The sequence below is a fragment of the Toxotes jaculatrix genome, chromosome 19 (assembly GCF_017976425.1).
Source record: "Toxotes jaculatrix isolate fToxJac2 chromosome 19, fToxJac2.pri, whole genome shotgun sequence".
NCBI classification, from domain to species: domain Eukaryota; kingdom Metazoa; phylum Chordata; class Actinopteri; family Toxotidae; genus Toxotes; species Toxotes jaculatrix.
In genome coordinates this window covers 4,477,385-4,498,855 of record NC_054412.1, presented here as the reverse complement: position 1 = coordinate 4,498,855, position 21,471 = coordinate 4,477,385, and the positions used below count along the sequence as shown (strand labels likewise).

The 21,471-nt window shown below is 41.0% G+C and overlaps 1 protein-coding gene across 2 annotated transcripts; it reads left to right on the top strand.

Annotated features, from left to right (window-relative positions):
• Positions 1-5,788: 5,788 nt before the first annotated feature.
• Positions 5,789-19,906, top strand: esr2a (estrogen receptor 2a). 2 transcript variants are annotated; one of them, XM_041064465.1, is made up of 9 exons: positions 5,789-5,924; positions 10,785-11,701; positions 12,519-12,685; positions 13,388-13,504; positions 14,049-14,357; positions 15,564-15,648; positions 16,761-16,894; positions 17,802-17,985; positions 18,275-19,906. In XM_041064465.1, the coding sequence occupies exons 2-9, from the start codon at positions 11,295-11,297 to the stop codon at positions 18,510-18,512; spliced, it is 1,641 nt and encodes a 546-aa protein (XP_040920399.1). In that variant the 5' UTR covers positions 5,789-5,924; positions 10,785-11,294; the 3' UTR covers positions 18,513-19,906. The 2 variants fall into 2 exon arrangements, with proteins under 2 accessions (XP_040920399.1, XP_040920397.1); XM_041064463.1 differs by having other exon boundaries at positions 15,564-15,702.
• Positions 19,907-21,471: the final 1,565 nt, after the last annotated feature.

Here is a 21,471-nt window from a genome sequence, read left to right as displayed (position 1 = left end):
CGCCCCCCCGTCTCATCCCTGCAGTAATTAAAAAACAGCAAATAAATAGTTCCCACACTGGTCAGCGTGTGACAACAAGCTGCACAACATGCCCCCAGTGTTACCTCATGTGCCAGGTTGCCACAATAAGAGCAACAACTTCCCACTCTCACTTCTATAAAGCTGCCAGGATGTGATGCCTGTCCTGTCCCAGGCCTTCAGAGGTCAACATGAACCTCTGACCTTGACAAGACCCTTGCAGCCTGGAGGTCAGGCAGTTTTGATTCCTTGTTTTGATGCTCACCAGAAAACAATGATTGAAGTATTTGCTTATAAAGAGAATAGATTAGGCCCCAAGGGAGCATTCTGCACACAGCTTGGAGATTGTATTTGCAATGATGTGAAGCTTAATCGCGGAGCAGTCTATGGATTTTTGGCATTTTTAGTTGCATATGCAAGCCATAACACAGTTTATGTAACAACCTATCCGTAAGCTGATGTAACCAGCAGTGAAACGGAGGGCAGCTCTTTGGGGTTATGAGTTTTGAAGGGGGCATAACCTTCTGTGTTCCTCTTACTGATGGATCCATCTCTCCCAGGGCACAGAGGACTTCTCCTTTCTCTGTGCCAGCTGTTTCCGCCCTAAAACACTGTCTTAAAAACATTTAACCTCATAAAAAAAAAAATTGTCCTCATATACTGCCATGCACACCATCACAGCCCATCCATAGTCAATCATGCAAGTGTGCATGTCAGCAGAGCACCATACCCTGTTTACACTCAAAGGAACAACTCAACAATTTATGAGGATCTGGACTCTTTCCACATTACTATGAGGACCTACCTGTTGGTTGGGCAACCACCCCCCTCCCCTTACTTTTTTCTCTAGATTTGTTTAACTAGCTTTTATGTCGTTCTAGTTTGGGAAATTGTTCTACCAATATTATCGTCATTACGACGTAGTTATTTTTGTTGTACTATTGTCTACATCTACTGTTATATGGGCATGCAGCCTTGAGGAGTCTTTCAGTCCTTTATGGACATACATGAATGGATCCACTTGGAAATCTAGGGTTTAGGCAGACAAAAAAAACAAACAAATTTCCTTGACCTGCTATGATCCAGCGTTACAGTTCTTCGACCCAGGTGTCGATCCCTATGCAATTAGCCCTGATGGCCATTTCCAAGGGGACTACTTTTTAAGTGTTTGCTTTCAGGTCTGACTCAGAGAAAAGCATTTGGAATTATTCATCTGACTCACGCATTTTGTCCTGGTATACGCCGTTTTGTTCAAGTCCTCATTTCAATCTGAATGTCTGTAATGGTGCTGATGAGTGTAAAGTTGGATAGTATTTTTTGTTTACCCATTTAACATCTCTTGACCTCCTCCTCCTCCTTTGCTGCTGATGGTGAAGAGTTATATTTTCTTATAGCCGCTAGAAGTCTTTGTCCCTTGAATGTAAACATATATCATTTTAGGACATTTGCTGAAATGAGTGATGCTGTTTTTTTTTTCTTGGGAGGCCATTCTCCCCAGTTTTCTCCCACAGAAAGGGCTGATATGTAGTGAGAGAAAAAACAGAAAGAGTCGTGATGAAACACTTCCAAAAGGCTTGGACTTGGAAGCACAAATAACAACTATTCTGCTCTGTTTTGGGCACAAAAAGAGGGTTTTTGCCTTTTGTATCTAGTCGACCCCAGTATGCACACTAATGGGAAACCAAGCAACGTGATTCTGTTAGCCCAGACCAGCAGGTAGAGTGAGGTTTGTTCTTAAGCCCCCTGACTTGGCAAATAAAAGAGGCTTATCCTCTGAACTACATGCAGTGCCATCATTGGTGTGATCTGAGTAGAGATAATACACCCTGGGTACAAAAGCACAAAAAAAAGTAATTTCTAGTGACAAGAAGAAACTGACAGCAAAGTAGAGAGGTTATGAAATGACTGAGACCAAATCTCAGTAATGTTCATTAGTTATGTGCCATTATGACAACTGAGGGTTAAAAGCTCAATTTTAAGGGTAAATTGCTCCTTCAGCTCCCCATAAACCAAATGACAGAAAGACGGGAGAAGCCATAGTCACATCTTCTGGCACAATTTGCACCTTGTAACCTGCGGTGCACTTATGTAGGGTTGGTCAGAATGTAAAGACTGTAGTCCATTACCTGGTAATGTCAAATGAGCTTCTGAAGCACTGACAGACTGCACGGCCACAAAATGTAATCACGGAAATTGGATTTTGAGAGGTGAGAAATGAGCGCATCGTAATTCTCAATGATTATCTTGGCAGGTGTGACGGTGGGCTGTGACTGGGAAAAGCTTTTTTTTTTTTTTTATGCTTCTTTTTCTTCAAAGAAAATTGCAAGGGTGAAAATGCTCTTTTAAACACACACACATACACTCTGTCCCTGAGACTCCTGGGAGAACAGGTGTAGAGGGGGAAGCGAATCTGGGGAAAGTATTCCAGGTACTGGGACAACTAAGTGTTGAAAGATGTTCTGTTTTGCTTCTCTAATTGCAGCACAGAGCATCATTTTGTCCTTACTGATATTGCATCTGATTTGCAGAACTGATGAACCTGCTTTTCTTGTGGCATCAAAGCTTGCAGGGACCCGGCACATAAACAGTTTAAGCCCTTGAATTAGCAGAGTGGCTAGTCAGCAAAACCAAATTGACATGATGATGTAGAGTGCGATGGTACAGTTTGTCAGAAAGTGGTTATCTCAGTGGGGTGGAGAGAACAAGGATCAGTCAGTGCATGCCTGGTCCCTTTGGACCAAAGCTCCCGCCAAATGAATGCAATGTGTTTGTCTTTGAAAGTACACACAAGCATGAGACAGTGTGTTTACAGACATGGACAGTGACATATGTCCACAGTGAAAAACCCAGGTGAATGTTCAGTTTTATTAACTATGAAAGGGTCTGTCCACCGGCTTTACACCTAAAGTTCATTTCACACTTCACCAGGACCGTATTGTTTTGTTGTTCTCGCAGCTGTTGCTGAAATTATTGATTGATTTACAGTAAATGATTCAATAACATTTTTTGCAACCTACTGATGATGTAGTTAAAGATACACTGAGGAGTTTACTCATTTTATGCAAAGGCTTTGCAGATGTTTTATGAAGAGCTCAACATGTTCGAACATAATATAATGTGGCAACAGACCATGAATATTTCTGGAAGACAGGTACTTTCTTGTAAAACGCCACGTAGTTATTAAGCCACTCTTTATTTATTTACACACTAAGGAGCAAGAGCCCCTGTGTTACTGCCATTTGTTGGATTTTAATTGGGATGAAGCAGGTGATGGAGTTTAGCTGGATTTAGCCTCCAGTAGAACCCTGACTGTTCATTTGACGTCGCATCATTGGCCTTGGAATAATAAACTATGTGTGGCATTGTTTGTTTTCTGCAGCTCTTCGTAGCTCGCTTGTAGCCTCGCCTGCAGAGTCATTAGCAGTTTCCTCTCTGGAGTTTTTGCTAATGAGCTCAGAGGAGAGCGGAGGTCAGACTTCCGCGTTGCTGCTCTGCGAGTGCTGGCGTTAAACACAGTCATGGCGCAGGCCTCTGAGGCCAAGCATGTACCAGTGGACCAGCATAAACAGATATACCACAATCAGGCAGTTTTCACACTTTTACATTTAAGTCCTACCATAAACAGCCACTTTATTTATCTTAGCTCTGTTCATAACTCCCCAAAAGTAGATATCAGCCTCTGCTTCAGAACGCAGTGCAGCTACAAGACGAGCTGAATCCATTTTATTTGGCTCAGGATGCATCTCACCTGTTGCAATTTGAGGAAGGAACATGTCCTCGAATTTCTCTGCTGCAAATAGATTCAGTGTCCAGGAAACTGAATAAAATAAAAACAGTAAATGGTTCCTCTTAATTACATATTTTCTCAAATGCACACCCTCAGTGTGAGGATGTGCTTTGCTCTGTTATGTTATATTTCAGAGTTTGATGATAGGGTGTTGCCTTGATAATTTTTTTTACATCAGTTATAAATGGTCTGATGTCAGGACTGTCAACACATCTTTTCATTTGAGTCCCTCTTTAAAAAAAATATAACTGTTGCCTTGAATTTGAATTGAGACTGCCTACAGTGGAGGTTTTTTTTTATTAGGATGAAGGAACATGGGTTTTTTCTCTAAAGCTTTCAGACTGAAGGGGCTAATGATGTATTTTCCTATAAAGGAAAACAGAGCTGCAATGATAAGTTGATTGACAGGAAAATCAATGATTATTTTATTTAAATAGAAAAATGCTAACTATTTGCTGCTTCCAGCTTCTAACACGTGAGGATTTGATGCTTTTCTCTGTCTTCAGTGATAAGAAACTTAATAACTTTGGGTTTTGGACCGTTGGTGGGATAAAACAAGACACGTGAAGACGTTACCTTGGTTTGTGGGATATTATAATGTAATTAACTTTTGTGTCTATTTTCAGCCATTTGATATTAAGCGATTATTTGAAAACATCTCACAGTGGCAGTGTCTGCAGATTTTTACGGAGAGTCTCCAAAATGTGCCCCCAGGGGATGTGAGTCAAAATTTGGCCACGTCAAACAATAAAATGGAAAAACATTTGCTTGTTACATTGGTAGGAATGATGTGTTGTGTCCAGACTGACCTCAGCAGTCTGTGCTTATCTCTGACTTCATCTGACAGTAAATCTACGGAACGGTCCCACTTAGGATTAATATGAACATTCGGTATCTAAACGGGGATAACGCGCCAAACAGGAGGGTGTGGTTTATTCTGATGTCTTTGGGTGACTTTCCCTGAGCAGCTTCAAGTTCACATAATAAGACTAAACCGGAAACAGGGTGATTTCCTTCATAATAAAAGCATACATTTGCTGAAGCTTGTGCAGTTGGAGAAAAGAAAAAAAAAAAAAATAAGGCTGCAACTAACAATTATTTTCATTATCGATTAATCTGGTTTTCATTCTCCTGGTCACGTGGTGGACGGTTTTGTGTGTCAAATGTAGAAAATAATGGAAAATAATAGTTAGCATTTCTCATAGCCCAAGGTGATGTCTTCACAGGTCTTATTTTGTCTGACAGTCCAAAAAATGTATTTATATACTATATTTTTAAAATCACTAAAAACTCGTTTAATCATCTGGATGAAAACATATTTTATATGCTACACAATATAAAAGATTTTCAACTTGTTTCCCAAGTTGCAACAGCCTTTTTTCCTGTTTGAACGCAGGTTTGAGTCAAAAATAGAAGCACAACTTACAAGTTTTTCTTTTTTTTTTCATCCAGGTGGTTAAAAGAGTCTTAGGGCATTATAGATATGCCTTTAGGACACCACTAAGTGACTGGTAAGACTAAGAAAAATCTTCACATTTTAGGAGCTGGAAACAGCAATTTTTTGTTTTGTTGCTTTAAAAATCACTTCCAGGTCCAGGTTTAAAAATAACTAAAATCTTGCACAACATAAAGTGTGTCTTAGTCTGGTCGAGGTGCCTCCTTTGTGATTACTTCTTACTAGGTTTATAAACCTAAATACTCCCGAGTTGAAAAGCTCAAAAATAATAAAGTACTTCACAGAAAAGAAAAAAAAAGTTTTCACTGGTACATGTGTTCTTATACTGTTCATATTTCTTGACGTTGATGCTGGCACCAGTGTTGACGTAAAGCGTGAAAAACCCAGCTGTGAATCGTTCATGAGGAAGGGTTTTATTTTGAAGGATTTTGCGCACCTTACTCTGTCTCGCTTGACATCATTTCCCTGAACCAGCCAGCGGCTGAAAGCAGCAGCCGCGTCTTATATCAACGCAAGCAGACGGTCGATGAAGTTACTCGGTGCTCGGCCTTTCTGCGGCTCGTAACACCTCGGCTCAGTGTGCTGCTCTTCGGCCAGCACATGACCCCGCGGCGGGACCTCACTCTCTCACACTGACAACTTTCTGTGCAGCTGCAGCCTCTGGTAAGAATCATTGTTTACATGTTTACAAATACAAACATTAAGGTTTGTGTCAGCGCAGGCGACGCGCAGAGGACACTGGGCTAAAGTCCCAACTGTCCCACTGTCTCATTACTGCAGGTCAAATATTTGAGCTGCGAGCAACAAGTAGAAGAAGGCCTGTAACTGTGTTTATCAGAAACCAGATCAGACTTTCAGTGGAGGCTGGTGAACAGGTGGCATGGAATAAACTCCAGCAAGACATTACTCACCCACACCGTGAGATTTTAATCGAGAGTTTATCACAGGAGGCTCTGGGGCATTTTATTTTTCAAGTATTAATTTCTCAGCTGGAAATAATCAGCCTTTACAGCAGCAGCTTCTTTGAGACTTTGGCGTTGCAAAAAGCAAAGCAAATGATATCTGCGCAGAAATCAGGAGACGGGATCATGGGGGATATACTTAATATAATTAACGCTTCTTTTGCCACAATTATTTCCTTAGAAATCACATCTAAACCTTGCATGGATTACTGGGACTGAAGGCTGTCATGTCTCTGTTCTGCGTCTAAATCTGGCTCTGGTTTAAATTCAAACAAGTCTAATGTGAACTACTTCAAAAAGCACTTACCGCTGTGTAAACATGCGGCTGCTATCAGCCAGCTGCTGTGACACAGACGAGCTCACAGGAAGAGTCTCCCACTTCTCCTTGTTTGAACTGTGCATCTGATGGTAGATTAGTCCAACATCACCCCGTTCAGTATCGGTGAATTGGTGAGAGCTGATTTAAAAGGTGTTGCATTTATTAAAACTCATTTTGGCCACGCCAAAACTACACTAGACACACAATTTTTTTTTAAACATTGCTGGCAGCAGTTTGGTCATTTTGGTGTGTTTTGTCAGTTGTTTTCTCTGTATTTAGAAATGTCAGAGTTTGTGTTTGTATACATCAGTTTGTTTGTTTGTGAATAATAAATAATATCATCGCTGTCATGAAGAACAGGGCAGGATTAAAAAAACATGTAACCTACTTAAAATGCATCCCACCTGTCTTCACACCTGATAGGTGCAGAAATGGCCCTATTTCCAAAATGACAATGGAAAACAAAAACGCATTTACCACAGAAAATGTGCATGTGATGGCTACAGTCACTATTACAGTTCATCCTTTTTTTTTTTTACCAAGAGATTTTACAGAGAGAGGATTTTACTTTCACGGCGGTAACCTTCAAGACAGATAGATAAATATATTTCCAGTCTTAAGTTTTGGTGCTGTCAGTGTCAGTCACAGCTACAAACATTCTTTTTTTTTTTTGAAAACCATTTCCTAAGAGTCTTAACAGAGTTCACATTGTGACTGTCAGAGAGACTGTAGTTACCAGTGGGTTGTGTTATAGATATACATGCCTCATTTCGTGTATGTGGGTTGAAAAGACGTTAGAAATATTTTTTCATATAGACAATTTCAGTACAGCACCACTACTCACTACAACCTCTGAAATGAGCTGAGTTAACTTCTCAGTCACAGTGTGCAAAAAAACTGAACCTTCACAAAGGAGGCGTGCACTGCAGGGCCGCTGTTTCATTTAGATTGTACAGAAATGCCAAATAAATGAGTGAATCAGTGTATAGTTGAGGTTGAGTTGGGCGGTTAGTAGCACTGAGGAGCTCCAAGCGATGTGTGTGTTTTTAATTTTTGCTGAGTGCAGAGTTTCATTTGCCTTTGAAAAGAAACTGAAGTAAATCTAAAGCAGGGCATTGTGGGGGTTTTTTTTCCACAGCAGGGCAAACAATTCAATGAGATTTTTCACATTCTCTGGCACGAACCAGCACACACATCCCCACTCATACTCCCTTACTGTATATAGAAAGGTGCAGGTTTCTTTTTGAAGAGCGGTTTCATATCCGTTTCCGCCTGGTTTTTGGGAGGCAGTGAGATTTTTAGGATGGGAAAAGAACGTGGCCTTGAGCTTTTGTGTAAAAGGCATGCAGTTCTGGCTGATGGCCGGGGAGCAGTTCTGTCACTTCACATTTTGCTTTATTTGGCTTTGTTTAGAAATTTGGGGATTTGGGGAGTTTGTGTGCGCGATCTAAAGTGTAAAATCTACATGAATGTTTTCAAACATTGTTTTCAAAATTTCCAAAACAACAACACCAAAACACTTTAACTCGGTATTCAAACTGTATTTCTAAATGCCATTATTACTGATGTATTTTCTTCCTTGCCTCCTGACTCCAAGTGGATTTGTGTTGTGGAGGTCAACGTATTTGGGATCAAAGTTCAATTTAAGATTTTTTTTTTTTTGCTGCACAACCTGGTGGAAAATCACTGTAGTGCTCAGCGCTTTGGTTTGTGCAGCTGCCCAAGAGAGCGCAGCCACTTTCTCTATTGAAAATAACTGTCATTGTCAAATGTGTGTGTTCGGTGTGATAGTTCTATAAACCAGTAATGGGAGCAGTGGAGCTGGCTGTCGAGGTTGTCGAGTAACGTTTCCCAACTGTTGTAGTGCCCTTGAACTGAACCTTGCTCTTTAAAACTCAATTTCTGTAAAAGAAATTGGGTTTATGTCTAGTGTTTTCTGTCTTTGTGAGCTTAGCGGCGACAGGATGGACAGCACTGTGGAGGATCTGGGAGGTTTTCTCCCACAATGAGCAGCCAGCTGCTGGAGAGTGTGACAGTGAGGAGGTTTGAAGGCAAGGTTAAAGTTTCAAAGGAAACAAAAACTCTTCCACATCTGCTTTTACCCCAAAATGGTAATTAAAGAAGCATAATCTTGCTACAACCTTTTTTTTTTTTCAGTTCTCCTAAAGTGACTCCTCAGTTTTTAGGAGTCAGTTCATTGGCTACAGACCCAAGGTCACTGGAAACCTGGTCAAGCTAAACTAGCTGAAGACGACAGCACCGTTTGCTGTAATACTTTCTTTATTCTTTCTGCTGCATATAACCGGTAGATTATATACAATGTCTTGACATTAAATGTAATCAAATTTGAATTTCTGATTGCTTACTATTGATAGTAGGGCTGCCTATGTTGTAACTGAAGTTTCTGTGGCCCAGTGTATTACTCTTTATCATCAATCATTCCCCATGATTTAAGCAGAAACAGATGAGCTGGCAAGCTGTATAATTAAACTTCAAACAGAGAATAGCCCGAACTCTTTGATTTCCAAGTATTTCATCAGTCTAGACGTCAGGTAAGAATTAATAAACTCATAGATGAAAGAGGCAAAGCCATCCTCCCACTGCCAACACACACTCAGCATCATCGGCCAAAAATGGACCGTTTATCAAAGGAAATGTTTTTTAAAAAAAGCCTAAATATTCTGAAACCGTTGCCCCGTTGAAACAGGGAACGGTTCGGGGAATGTGAAGGCCAAGGAGCCTGAAACATCCCTGAGGCAGTAGTCATCATTAATAAAATTAAAATCTGTTGTAGGCTCAGTTACAGTAGTTTACCATCCTCATTATTACACTGCACACATGATGCACAGCTGCCACTGGCATCTTAAGATTTTTCCATAAAAACGCAAATGGCCCGTGAACTAGGAAATCACCTGAAACCAGCATTAGAAGAGAAGAAGATGCTTCTTTTGCTCTCTTTAACTTCCTACCGACCCATCATTTGTCCGCACCTCTTTAGTAAAGCCAAGGCCGAAGCCAGAAAGGCATTTCTCTCATTTGCTTGTAGAGCCTCCACAGTGGTGGTCTTTTGTTCAAGATACAAAAATACAAACAGCTATACAGTGTAGAGTCTGAGAGAAATATAACAAGACAATATAATATAATATAATATATTTGACATAACTTTGGTTATTTCAAAATTGGTTGAAAGTGATGTTAGGCATGTTTAAATGGCTCCATTTCCCTCAGTGTTTTCACAGCTGTAAGAGTGATTTTTCCACTCATGTTTTATTTTTGTGTCATAAAAAGGAAATCGACTGTAACATTTTCCACAGTATCCAAAATAATTAATGGTCACTAGTTCTAGCTGCAGCTTTGTGAATTTAATTACTGCCAGTTTTCTACAGCGCTAATTCTACGCTTGCGGCCCAAGACGCCAGCTACTCCTGTGGATGATCAGGTTTTGTTGACTGGCCAAACCAAAGGTTTTCTAAGCGATTTGGAAAGATTAATGAACCCTTTTTTCCCCTTCTGAATAAGTAACGGCTTTCAGGAGTGAACTTTATGCCAGAAAAGAAGAGACAGTCTGTACCAACTGTGACTAAAGTCAGACTCCTGTCATCCAGGAATGATTAACTTTGCTGGACTTGCTGTATCAGATGTCGTAAAAGAAAACTAACACTAACGTGTGCTTAGACTGAACTGGGGTGTGTGTGTGTGTATATGTGTGCTGTAATTATTGATCTACCAGCTGTCTCTGTCTACAGTACAGTATAAATCCTACAGTATTTCCTATTTCCTCCTGTGTCATTCTGCAGACACAGAACTCCTCTAAAAGAAATTCCACCTTGCAGTGATAATATTTTAATGCAACTGGAGGCCTGGATTTTCACTTTCAGCGTGTGTTACACTTATGTCCAAATTATTACCATAAGCAGTTTTAATCCATATCATTAATGTTGCATGAAAAATATTCTAAAATAATTATTCTGTGATATGTCCATTATAGTGTCCTCCCCCTAACACAGTGGCTGTAGATTTGGTCTGTCAGAATAAGGAACATTTTTGTTTTTTCGTTGAGGATTTTTGGCCTTGAGTGGAATTTGCTTAATATACTGTAAAGATTTAAGTAAAAAATGATAAAAGACTCTTTTTAAAGTAAAGAAATGCCATTAGAGACTTTTGTCTCTTACAAAATTTTGCTTTGTGGTTCAAGCTCAGTATCTCACTACTTCAATAAGTGTTTTTCTCTTTGTCTTCCAGCTGCAGAGGCCTGTCACACGTCTTGGGACTGGGTCCATGTGCTGCCATCTAATGACATGAGAGCGGGAATGAGCCCTGAACATCTTCCTTACTCTGGCTCAGAACAGACTCCTGTCTGGTGTTCACTGCACTCTGGAGAGCGACCTCTTCTTTAAAATCAGGATCAGCTCCGTGTTGATTATGTGATCTGTCCCAGCGCTGACATGTCACACTGAGCAGACTCAGACTCAAAACAAAAGTCAGGCACAAGTTTGGTTAGACACATTCATCAGTCTGAGAATTCATCATGTGAACTCAGGAGTAACATTAAATTACGCCGGCCTGTGTAGGTAATTCTGCCGGTCTGTGTTGTTATTCTCTGCCAGTTTTTTTCAGGGCAACAGTCCAGTACTTGTAGATAATGACATTACCACAGTGAACTTGACACCAGGAGAAAAAAAATGACTCTGTCCTTGGCCCATATTCTCTGTTGATGATGTAGTAAATCTACTGAGACTGTCTGTAGTTGTGATGGCCTCTGCCTCTCCAGAGAAGGATCAGCCCCTCCTGCAGCTCCAGGAGGTGGACTCCAGTCGAGTTAGAAGCCGCGTCCTGTCCCCGATCCTCAGCTCCTCCTCTCCTGGCCTGTCCCTCGAAGCGAGCCAGCCCATCTGCATCCCCTCCCCGTACACCGACCTCGGCCACGACTTCACCACCATTCCTTTCTACAGTCCAACTATCTTCAGTTATGCCGGCCCCAACATTTCAGACTGTCCCTCTGTCCATCAGTCACTAAGCCCGTCCTTATTCTGGCCCAGCCATGGACACATGGGGCCGCCCATACCCCTGCACCGCTCCCAGGCCCGATCCCAGCACGGCCAGCCAATCCAGAGTCCATGGATGGAGTTGACGCCACGGGACAGTGTCTTAACAACCAGGTAGGATGGTGCTTTACTGTTTTACCAATCACCCAAGCTGACAGGTCAGTGTGGCAGGTTGTTTTATTGATCTGTTTGTGTGTTTGATGGTTTATTTCTTTTTTTCTTATTTATTGGTGAAGCAAGAGGCGAAGCAGATGATCTAACACAAACACGTCACACACATACAGAGCAATGAGTGAGACTGACAATACATTAAACAAAGGATTTGTTTTTTGGAACAGGGAGTGGGAGCAGAAAGTCATGCTTAGTTTTGGCTCAAGTGTGTGTTAGAGACCAGCGCAGAGAAACATGGAGGTGCCATGTAAATAAAGTCAATAAATAAATTGGGGGGAAAAAATGAGTTGTTTGTCTGCAGTGTTTGGGGTGGTACTGCAGGGCAGCTGACCTGATTTTTTTGTTTGTTTATAGCCTTTGAGTTGATTGTTTGTTGATTTTGTTTGTTTACCAATTTGTTGATCTGTGTTTTTGCTTGTTTGATTGTTAGTTGTATATTTTGCCTTTGGGGCGGTGGTGCAGGGCAATTTGTTTGTTGATTTGTTTTTTGTTGAATTTTTTGTTTGTTGAAGGGCCGCACCTGATGATAACACATCAATGGAATAATTGTTAAGTTAAAAAAAAGTTAAAGAAAAATAGTGTAAAGTGAATCTCATCACTCATTGTGATGTCTTCAGATTGTTTTGTTCGAACAACACCATAAAACCCCCTCATTGTTTACCTGCTTAACAAAATAATATGTAATCATAGCACTGATGTGGTACCGATTCATTAAGATGGAACAAGCTGCAGACTGACGATGACTCTCCTTATCTGTTAGCAAGAGCGCAAGAATGCGTTCCCAGGAAAATAAGGAGGGCGTGGTGTCATCAGGCGGGAAGGCAGACCTCCACTACTGTTCTGTGTGTCACGACTACGCCTCCGGCTACCACTATGGCGTGTGGTCATGTGAGGGGTGTAAGGCCTTCTTCAAGAGGAGCATCCAAGGTGAGACACGATGAAATGTAAAGTACGAGTTTGGTGAAGCTAAGATGGTCAGAGGTGATTAAACTCAGTTTTTGTTGGTAGTAGGTTCTGTTTCTGAGTGTCATTTGTTTTTTGTTTTTTTTGTTTGTTTTTTTTCTCCAGTGTCACCATACTGTGGATGTTTGTCCTTTTGATTGATATTTGTTCTCAACTGTTGGATGGATTTCCACGAAATGTGGTACAAAGATCATTGGCATGGCTGTAAAAATTTTAAACTGGGACACACAGTGTTCCTGAATCATAAACACATATTCACATTCCTGCAAGAATTTTTGACACCGATTTTAAAACTGTCACACCTCATCACTATCTAAGTAATCCATGCTGAGGAGCTGCTACTGCACTGAATTAAATCACAACTGAATAATAAATGCAGTATTTAGATTCTGTTGTTGCCAAGCATGAACCGAAGTGTCTGCACTCACTCACTGAGCCTTCATGGACAGTGGAAGGAGCAGGTTCGCAGGGCAGGAAGAAGCAAAACAAAGTATGTCATCAGCCCTTTAGCAGGTCCTCGTGTTGCAGTGAGACAGTGCTAAGCCCTTGTGAAATTAGCAGGAATCTACAAGCCTGTGGGATCTCAGTGCAGTGATTTAGCCTTTCTTTATTTTTATTCTTCTTTTTGTTTTCATCTTCTCTCTTTTTTCTTCGTCTTTGTCACAGGACACAATGACTACATCTGCCCAGCAACCAATCAATGCACTATCGACAAGAACCGACGTAAGAGCTGCCAGGCCTGTCGCCTTCGCAAGTGCTATGAAGTTGGCATGACCAAGTGTGGTTAGTGTCCTTATTAATTGCTTATTTGTGTTAGTTCTGTCCTTCTTTTCCCATCTGAGATGGTTGTATTTTTTCTTTTCTTTAAGTCAATCAGTGTGGCCTTGTTTCCTCTCTCTACATTTACCCAAAATAAATTTACACAAATCATGTTTTGGTCACTAGTTTCCTGTATCTTATGTTAGAGAACAGTATCGTTGCTTCATGTGGTTCCAGCATTTTTCCTTCTTTTTATATCCAGACTGATGCGACCCCTTGTCAAAGGCCATGAATGGTTCTTGTTATTTATCTGCTCTGAATCTGTTCAGCAGCTGTTTGAAGTGGAGTAGACTGCTGTTAGCTGTGGGGGATTTCAAGTGTCCCTCATCATCATTTTAGCTTTTTAATGTAGGAGCTACAAGATCTTCACTGTCTTTACTTGTTAGCATGTTCAGCCCACAGAGGACGTTGTAATCTGACCGAGCACAAGTTAAAACACGAAGAGCAGCAAAGCAAGAACCATATTCCACAAATAAGTGAGAGGAATCTGATCATTTTTTTGTCTCAGGTATGCGAAAGGAGCATGGAAACTACAGAAGCGCCAAGACGAGGCGACTGACCCGTCTGTCCTCGCAGAGCAGAACCAGCGGACCTAAGGCTTTAACTGGACCAGCGGAGGGTTTGCTGAGCGAGCTGCAGCCACCTGCGCTGACCCCGGAGCAGCTGATCGAGCGAATAATGGAGGCGGAGCCGCCAGAGATCTACCTCATGAAGGACATGAGTGGGCTGCTGACCGAAGCCAACGTCATGATGTCGCTCACCAACCTGGCTGATAAGGAGCTGGTTCACATGATCAGCTGGGCCAAGAAGATTCCAGGTGTGTGTCGATGGTTTTCAGGGGTCCCTTTCAAAAGGCTTGAAGTAATTTATTTAAGGTTTTAGAAGTCATTTGTTTTCTAACACCTTTGTATGCTCTGTAGTAAGTATAAAACTTGATATCGGTGAACTTTTTGATGTCAGAACCAGTAGAGCTGGGGCTGAGATCCGCAGATGGGTGATGATAAGCGGTGATTAAGGTGCAATGAGCGACAGTTGATTGTTGGTTTTAAACACTGAGGGTTTTATTGGTTTATCCTCCATTTCTGTTCTTATCTCTTTGACATAAATACTTTTAGTTGGATTTTGTGTCTTTCAAATTATTATTTCAAAGGAATAGTTTGACATTTTGGGACATACACGTATTTGCCCCTTAGCTGTAGCTCTGTGTTTAGCATATGGATCAATCTTTTCATTCAACTCTTGGCAAGAAAGCAAAGAGGCCTTTTTCCCCAAAATGTCAAAGTATTTATTACCTCCGCTGCGTCTGTTTGTCGGTTTGTTTGTCAGTGAGATTACGTAAGAAGTACTGAACTGATTTGCACCAAATTTGGCTTGGGGCATGAGCCAGGGCAGATCTCATCCAGTTTTGGTGTGGATCTGGTTAAAGAGGAACATCTCATGAAAGAAAATGCTAAATCTGCATTCAACACAGAGTTATACTTGTTTTATGACAAATAAATCATTACGGACAGATGAGTTCCTTCTTCCTTTTATTTTTCTATTATAAGAGCTAGACAGACGTGTGTGGGATTGTTTGGCCGTGGTGCAGGAATGTGTTCTACTGAGTGCTGTTCTAGTTTCTTTAAGATTTTTTGCATTCATGATTTCATTCAAGTAACAGAGATGAGCATGTGACAGTTGTCACATTTCAACAGTTTAAAACCCAAAGATAATCAGTCTCCTGCACCTACTGTCTGAGTTGTATATTGAGATGCTGCTGTGCTTTTTCATGACTTGTTGCTTTGCTGATCACAGGATCAAGTGTTAGCTCACATTCAACAGCACTGACAGTGAAAAAAAGGACTTTGTGTGATTAGTATGATTCCATGAGATTTTAGAGTTTTGGCATTTTTAATTATCTTTCTTTCTCTATTCTTTGGTTTGATTGTGTCTTTGTGTTGCTTATTGTATTAGAGACTGAGTTGCTGTGATATAAAAGAAAATCTCAGTTATGTAGTCTTTCATTGTGTCTTTGATTCCTCAGGGTTTGTGGAGCTCAGTCTCTTGGACCAGGTGCACCTGTTGGAGTGCTGCTGGCTGGAGGTGCTGATGATGGGCCTGATGTGGAGGTCAGTGGACCATCCAGGGAAACTCATCTTTTCCCCTGACCTCAGCCTGAGCAGGTACCACCGCCTAAATTTCACATCTCTACATCACTAGTATGATTAGAGATTCGAGTTTAGCACAACTTGGGTCAACTTTCACAGTGTGTGATGTGCATTCACCAAAGCCATAGCTGAGATCTGGGGGACACGGCAATATGGCTGAAACTAAGGAGACAAGAAACACAAGCAGTTAGATCAGTATTGCCCTTAAAAGTCTAGCACCTGTTGTGCCGAGTGTCCCGGTCCCAGTCTGTGTTGTGTATGAAGTCAAAGACCATCATCCAGCACACATTTAACCCAAGGCCTTACCACAGTCTGATCTGCATCACTCTGGTAATGAGATCACATTTTACCACAGATATGAGCTGTTTCAGAATCTGGAGCAAAGTGTCCTGAACTCTGTCGCTGAAGGCAGATTTACGTTTCCTTTGTGGTTTCCTATCATCATATCATATCTTTGAAGTAATGCAGTGCATGCTTCAGTGCATGACTGACGCCAGGATGAATCTTCCAGTGCTGGAAAAAAGTTTTAAGATAATTTACTTAAGTAAAAGTAGTAGTAATACCACACGATAAAGATACTCCTGTACTAGTAAAAGTCATGCATTGAAACTAACAGTTAAAGAACATAAGTATACACAGATTGTACCGAAAATATCATTAAGTAAGTAAAAGTATATTAACATCTTCCTGGAAAGACCCGTGTTGTGTGGCACTATTTTCAGGAAAAACAGGAATTTCCTTGAAAGAACTATATATGTTATATTATTGGATCATTATCACTGATTCATTAACATTTAATTGGTACTTTAAAAGTTGTAGTTGGTCGAGGTGGAGCGAATTCATCTTTAAAAATGCGTCATATCTTACATTTTTACACAAGATTGTAATCTGCAACATGAAGCTGTGAAATAAAAATAGTGGATCAAAAAGGACAATGTTTCCCTGTTGTGTAGCAGGAGTGTAGAATAAAATGACATTGCAAAATGTCTTACAGCTTCTGCTGTTTGGTGAGATAAGAATCAGGCGTCGTTCCTAATAGAATAACTGCTGGTGTTTGTGTCTTTGTATGATAGAGAAGAGGGGAGCTGTGTCCAGGGCTTCGTGGAGATCTTTGATATGCTCATCGCTGCCACGTCCAGGGTGAGAGAGCTCAAGCTGCAGAGGGAGGAGTACGTCTGCCTCAAGGCCATGATCCTCCTGAACTCCAGTGAGTGAGCATGTGTGTGTGTGTTTGTGTGTGCGCTCCCACACCCTCTGTTGTTTCTCCTGCATGTTCGATCCATATATCGTGACACACTGCATGTGTGTTGGTGTGACAAAAAAAAAGATGTATGTGCGTGAGATGCTCCTGTACGTGAAACCGCATTCGAGTGTTTGATTGGTATCTCAGCATGTAATCCTATCTGTGTGAGTCAGGGTTGGCAAGGGGACCAGCTAAATAACTTACCAGTGAAAAACCTTAATGGGAACACTGTGTATAATTCGAGTCTCTGCCCTCATTGGTTCTGCTGAATGCTGGGAGTAACAGGCAGTACCTGTCTGAAGATGAACAGGATCAGAGCCTCTCTGCTGAGCATTTACACAAAAGAGTTATTAACATCTGACTTATGTTTTCTTATTTAATTGCCTCCACCAGCATAGTTGATATGGGATCATTTTTTTTGCACCAGTACAGCTTTTGTCTGTTTGGACATTAATGTATTAGCAGGATGTATTAAAAAAAAACCCTCTTCACCCCTAGAATATATTAAACAGACATGAATTATTCAGACTTGAAAATTAAAAATGAGAGATTCAGGGTCTTTCCCATTGACTGCAGTTTTAACTAGAGCATCTAGTGGCCATTAAAGGTCCTGCATCTTGAGAGTAAAATCTTTGCACTGGTGGCGGCTAGGTGTGGGTGACCCCACAGAACACCTGAACTGATGCAGACTCTTTTTATTAAAAGTAGCTCATCATGAAGCGGAGGCAGACGCGTCATGAGTCAAATTAACAGCTCGTTGTGAATACTTTATTTATTAATATTGAAATATTTATGAAACACTGAGAATTTCTATTTACTCTTTCTGTTAATTACCGGTGTTGAGTATTTCTGTGTCTTTGTGTGTTGCCAGACATGTGCCTCAGCTCGTCAGAGGGCAGCGAGGACCTGCAGAGTCGCTCCAAGTTGCTTCGCCTTCTGGACGCCGTAACGGACGCCCTGGTGTGGGCCATCGCTAAAACCGGCCTCACCTTCCGCCAACAGTACACCCGCCTCGCTCACCTGCTCATGCTGCTCTCACACATCCGTCATGTCAGGTAAAGCAAACCCAGGTCATCCCTATGATATAACTACTACTACTACAGTGATACCGTGTTAAGAAAAAGCTCTTTATTTTCGTAAATATTTACTTTTTGGAAATATGTTGAATTTGCAAATGCAAATTATCCACTCAGTGCTGTTCACATGTGAGACGTGTGGCTGCTCACCATCATCATGACTGAACTACTTCTGTTTTCAGCAGTCATTACGCTCCCCGCTGAGCCACAGAATAACCACCAATTAAGTTTCTTTTTCCTTCTTTTGCTTTTGTTTTCAATCGTGCAGTAACAAAGGCATGGACCACCTCCACTGCATGAAAATGAAGAACATGGTGCCTTTGTACGACTTGTTGCTGGAGATGTTGGATGCCCACATCATGCACAGCTCCCGGCTGCCTCGCTGGGCTCCCCAGCAGGACTCCGCGGACCAGCGGGAGGTTCCTGCTCGGCCCCCCAGCTCCGGAGATGGCCCCTCAGATACCTGGACTCCCAGCAGCACTGGAGTTGGAGGTGAACCCCAGTAGACAGATCAGAATTCAGATGCAATGGTTTTTCACTGCTTTGCACAAAAACTAGTCCATAGGACTGATTTTACTGGAAGCCGGATTCTCTGATTGTGCACTATGTGGACTCCTGGTGAGCTTCTCTAATCATAAGTCAAAGCTTTAGAAGACAGACCAAACTCGTAGGATTCACTGCCTTACTACCACAAAAAGCCAGAGAAAAGGAAGAAGTTGTTGTCATGAAATGGCCTGTGACACCACTACCTGTTTAAATGTTGGCGTCATATGTTACTGCTGTGTGTCTTTTGGGCTTAGAGTTGAATTTTCTACCAGATAATGATTTGTTGTGCTAAGGCAAGACAGTGAGTTTAATTTGCTGCAGTAACCATGACAGGAGACAGCTTTGACTCACGCTGAGATGTTGCCAGAGATAATGAAGCCAGAGCTACACAGTAACATCAGGTACAGGCAGGAAACAATGGCTTTTTAATTGCAGTGGATACAGTTGTCATGAACCTCCTGTTGTCCCTTGCTGGTTCTATCCTGAAGGTCCAATGACCAGGACTGTGTTTCAGAAAGTGGGTTTAGTGAAAACAGTGAGTTGGGTTGAAGGGAAACTCTTGAGTAACAGTTACTGTGACAGTTTACGCTGCAAACTTAACAAAAGATTTTTCTTTTTGTCTTCTCCTGTCTGGTTGAACCTGAAGGAGCAGTAAGACTCTTGATTACTCTTGATTTTTTTGTCGTTGCATTTGACATCAAAGCGCAGAGTGAGGCTCATTCATTTGCAGAGGTTGTTCACTAACGTTACCTCTTTTATGTGTCATCAGTCATATCTCAGAGGAGCGATCTTTGCCCTTATATTCAGACAGTATAAATAGGTATTAGTCATTTAGATGTGTGAAGTTGCTGGAGTTCCCCTTGAAGGGTTAACTGAACATTTCTCTAACTGATTCCAGTTTCCCAGTTCAGGGTTAGTCAGCTGAGATATTGAAGTAGCTAGTTCTTTAATATTCATGCCTTGGCCACTTAATTAGGTTCACCTTTACAATGCAACAGATGTGCCACAAATTCTTCATTTACAAAACTTATTATGTTCAGTTTTTGCTAGAACTTTCTGAGAGGTGTTAATTCAAATATAGCCTATATTTGTTGTTGGTGGTGATGGACTGGTCTGCATGGTACTGGAGTCCAGTTCAACATCACTGCAAACCACAACTGTGATAATAAACATTTAGTTAAATTAACACGTCTCTGACAGTGTCACGCAGACCTGAACTTGATTACCTTTGCAGAGGCAACATTTATGGCTGAGCTGTTGTATTGGACTGCATTGTATTTCACAGGTGTATCTAATAAAGTGCCAACTGAATTTCATTTTAGAATTTGGCGGTCAAAGGTCACTGTGGCCTCACAAAACACTTTTCTTCACTACGTATGTTAGTCTGGATACACATGGATGTAAGCTACAACTTGACTGGATGGCGGAGGAATTTGCAGTGGTATTTCTAGTTTGTTTAACCCATAAAAAATAAATGCAGTGTATAAGTGACATGATGTTGACTTTGTCACTTGTGATCAGAGCCAGACTTAGCACTGTTTTCAGTATTTATGCTAAGCTAAACTAATTAGCTGCTGGCCGTAGTGTTGTATTTACTATACAGGCGAGAGTGGTTTTGATCTTCTCATCTAACTCTTGGAAAGCAAAGCCAGTGAGTGTATTGTATTTCCTACAATGATGTACAATGTTCAGGAGAGATGTGCGTCATGAATACAGAGATAAAATCGTTATTTTGTTAGCATTCAACAACCACAGCTCCCATGAGATTTTGACAGCATGCCTGAGGCCAAAGTATGCTAGCTGTTGGTGCTTAATGCTGAAAGTTTTGTTTGTTTCATATTGGTTAAAATGACAAATGGTTTCATTGTTCAGTGCAGTAGGACCTATGTAGCTTAGGAAATAGAAAATGTTTTTGGCAAGCCATTGAAAGATTGGAAGGCAAAACTAGCGTGGCTACATTAGCTAACAAACTGACAAGATCAAAACAGAAAATCACTTAGCTTTGTCAGTGATGTTCCTGGTCAGAAACTAAGTATACAGCATCAATAGAAATGAACTATCTGAAGTTGAGATGGCTGTAACTAGGGAACGTTTTTTGGCTGTTTCCAGGGGTTGTTTTGTCATGGCAGACCTTTAGCTGACCACAAGAGGGCGCTTTAGAACACCTGCTAACACCAGATGATTCGACAGTCACAGATCAGTCCTGTCTTTGTTGTTAAAGATATATCTTAACTTGTTTTCTGTGAATAACCACGATTGCTCTTAAGACAACTTTGCACTCATATCTGTCAAGTTTTGCTTGAAGAAAAAGATTGGTTTTGTATCTAGCTCGCTACATTAGCTGTTGTGTCCACTGTCGTGATGCAGCTTTGACAATCAGAATCAGTTTAAGATAAATGGTTGGTCACTGAATGTAGACTTTTAAAATAACTGTCCTCTGGACTTCTGTCTGCCGTGTGCTTTTCTTCCGGCCTTACTTTGTATTATCATATACTGTATTATCACTGTGTATTTAAAGTGTACTTCACGGTCATGGAAAAGAATCTCATCCCTGAAAACTTTTAATAATTAATGTGTAAACAAGTAAAATTAGAAGTGAAAGGACCGCTGGGTTTCATTCATTATCTTCACTATGTTCATCAATCATTAGAGGAATCTCAGTGTTGCCTCGAGGGCTTTGAGTCTATAAGTTGGCTGTCAGTTTCCAGTTCATTTGTTTTTGTTGTTTTTGTTTACCCACTCATTCTTGTTTACGCCGTGAAATAAAACAAAAATGCTAATGGAGTTAAGACAATAATTGTTTACTAGCAGAACATCAGGAGCATAAATCCACCTTTTGATGTTATAAATATGCATTATATTATTACATTTTGTACATAAACATCATTCTGCTAAATCTACAGTGTTTCAACAGTGATT

Coding starts and splice junctions, on each gene's coding strand:
- esr2a (XM_041064463.1), top strand. CDS start 11,295: ATGGCCTCTGCCTCTCCAGAGAAGGATCAGCCCCTCCTGCAGCTCCAG. Junction 14,358..15,563: donor CTGGGCCAAGAAGATTCCAG/GTGTGTGTCGAT, acceptor TTGATTCCTCAG/GGTTTGTGGAGCTCAGTCTC. Junction 16,895..17,801: donor CATGATCCTCCTGAACTCCA/GTGAGTGAGCAT, acceptor GTGTGTTGCCAG/ACATGTGCCTCAGCTCGTCA.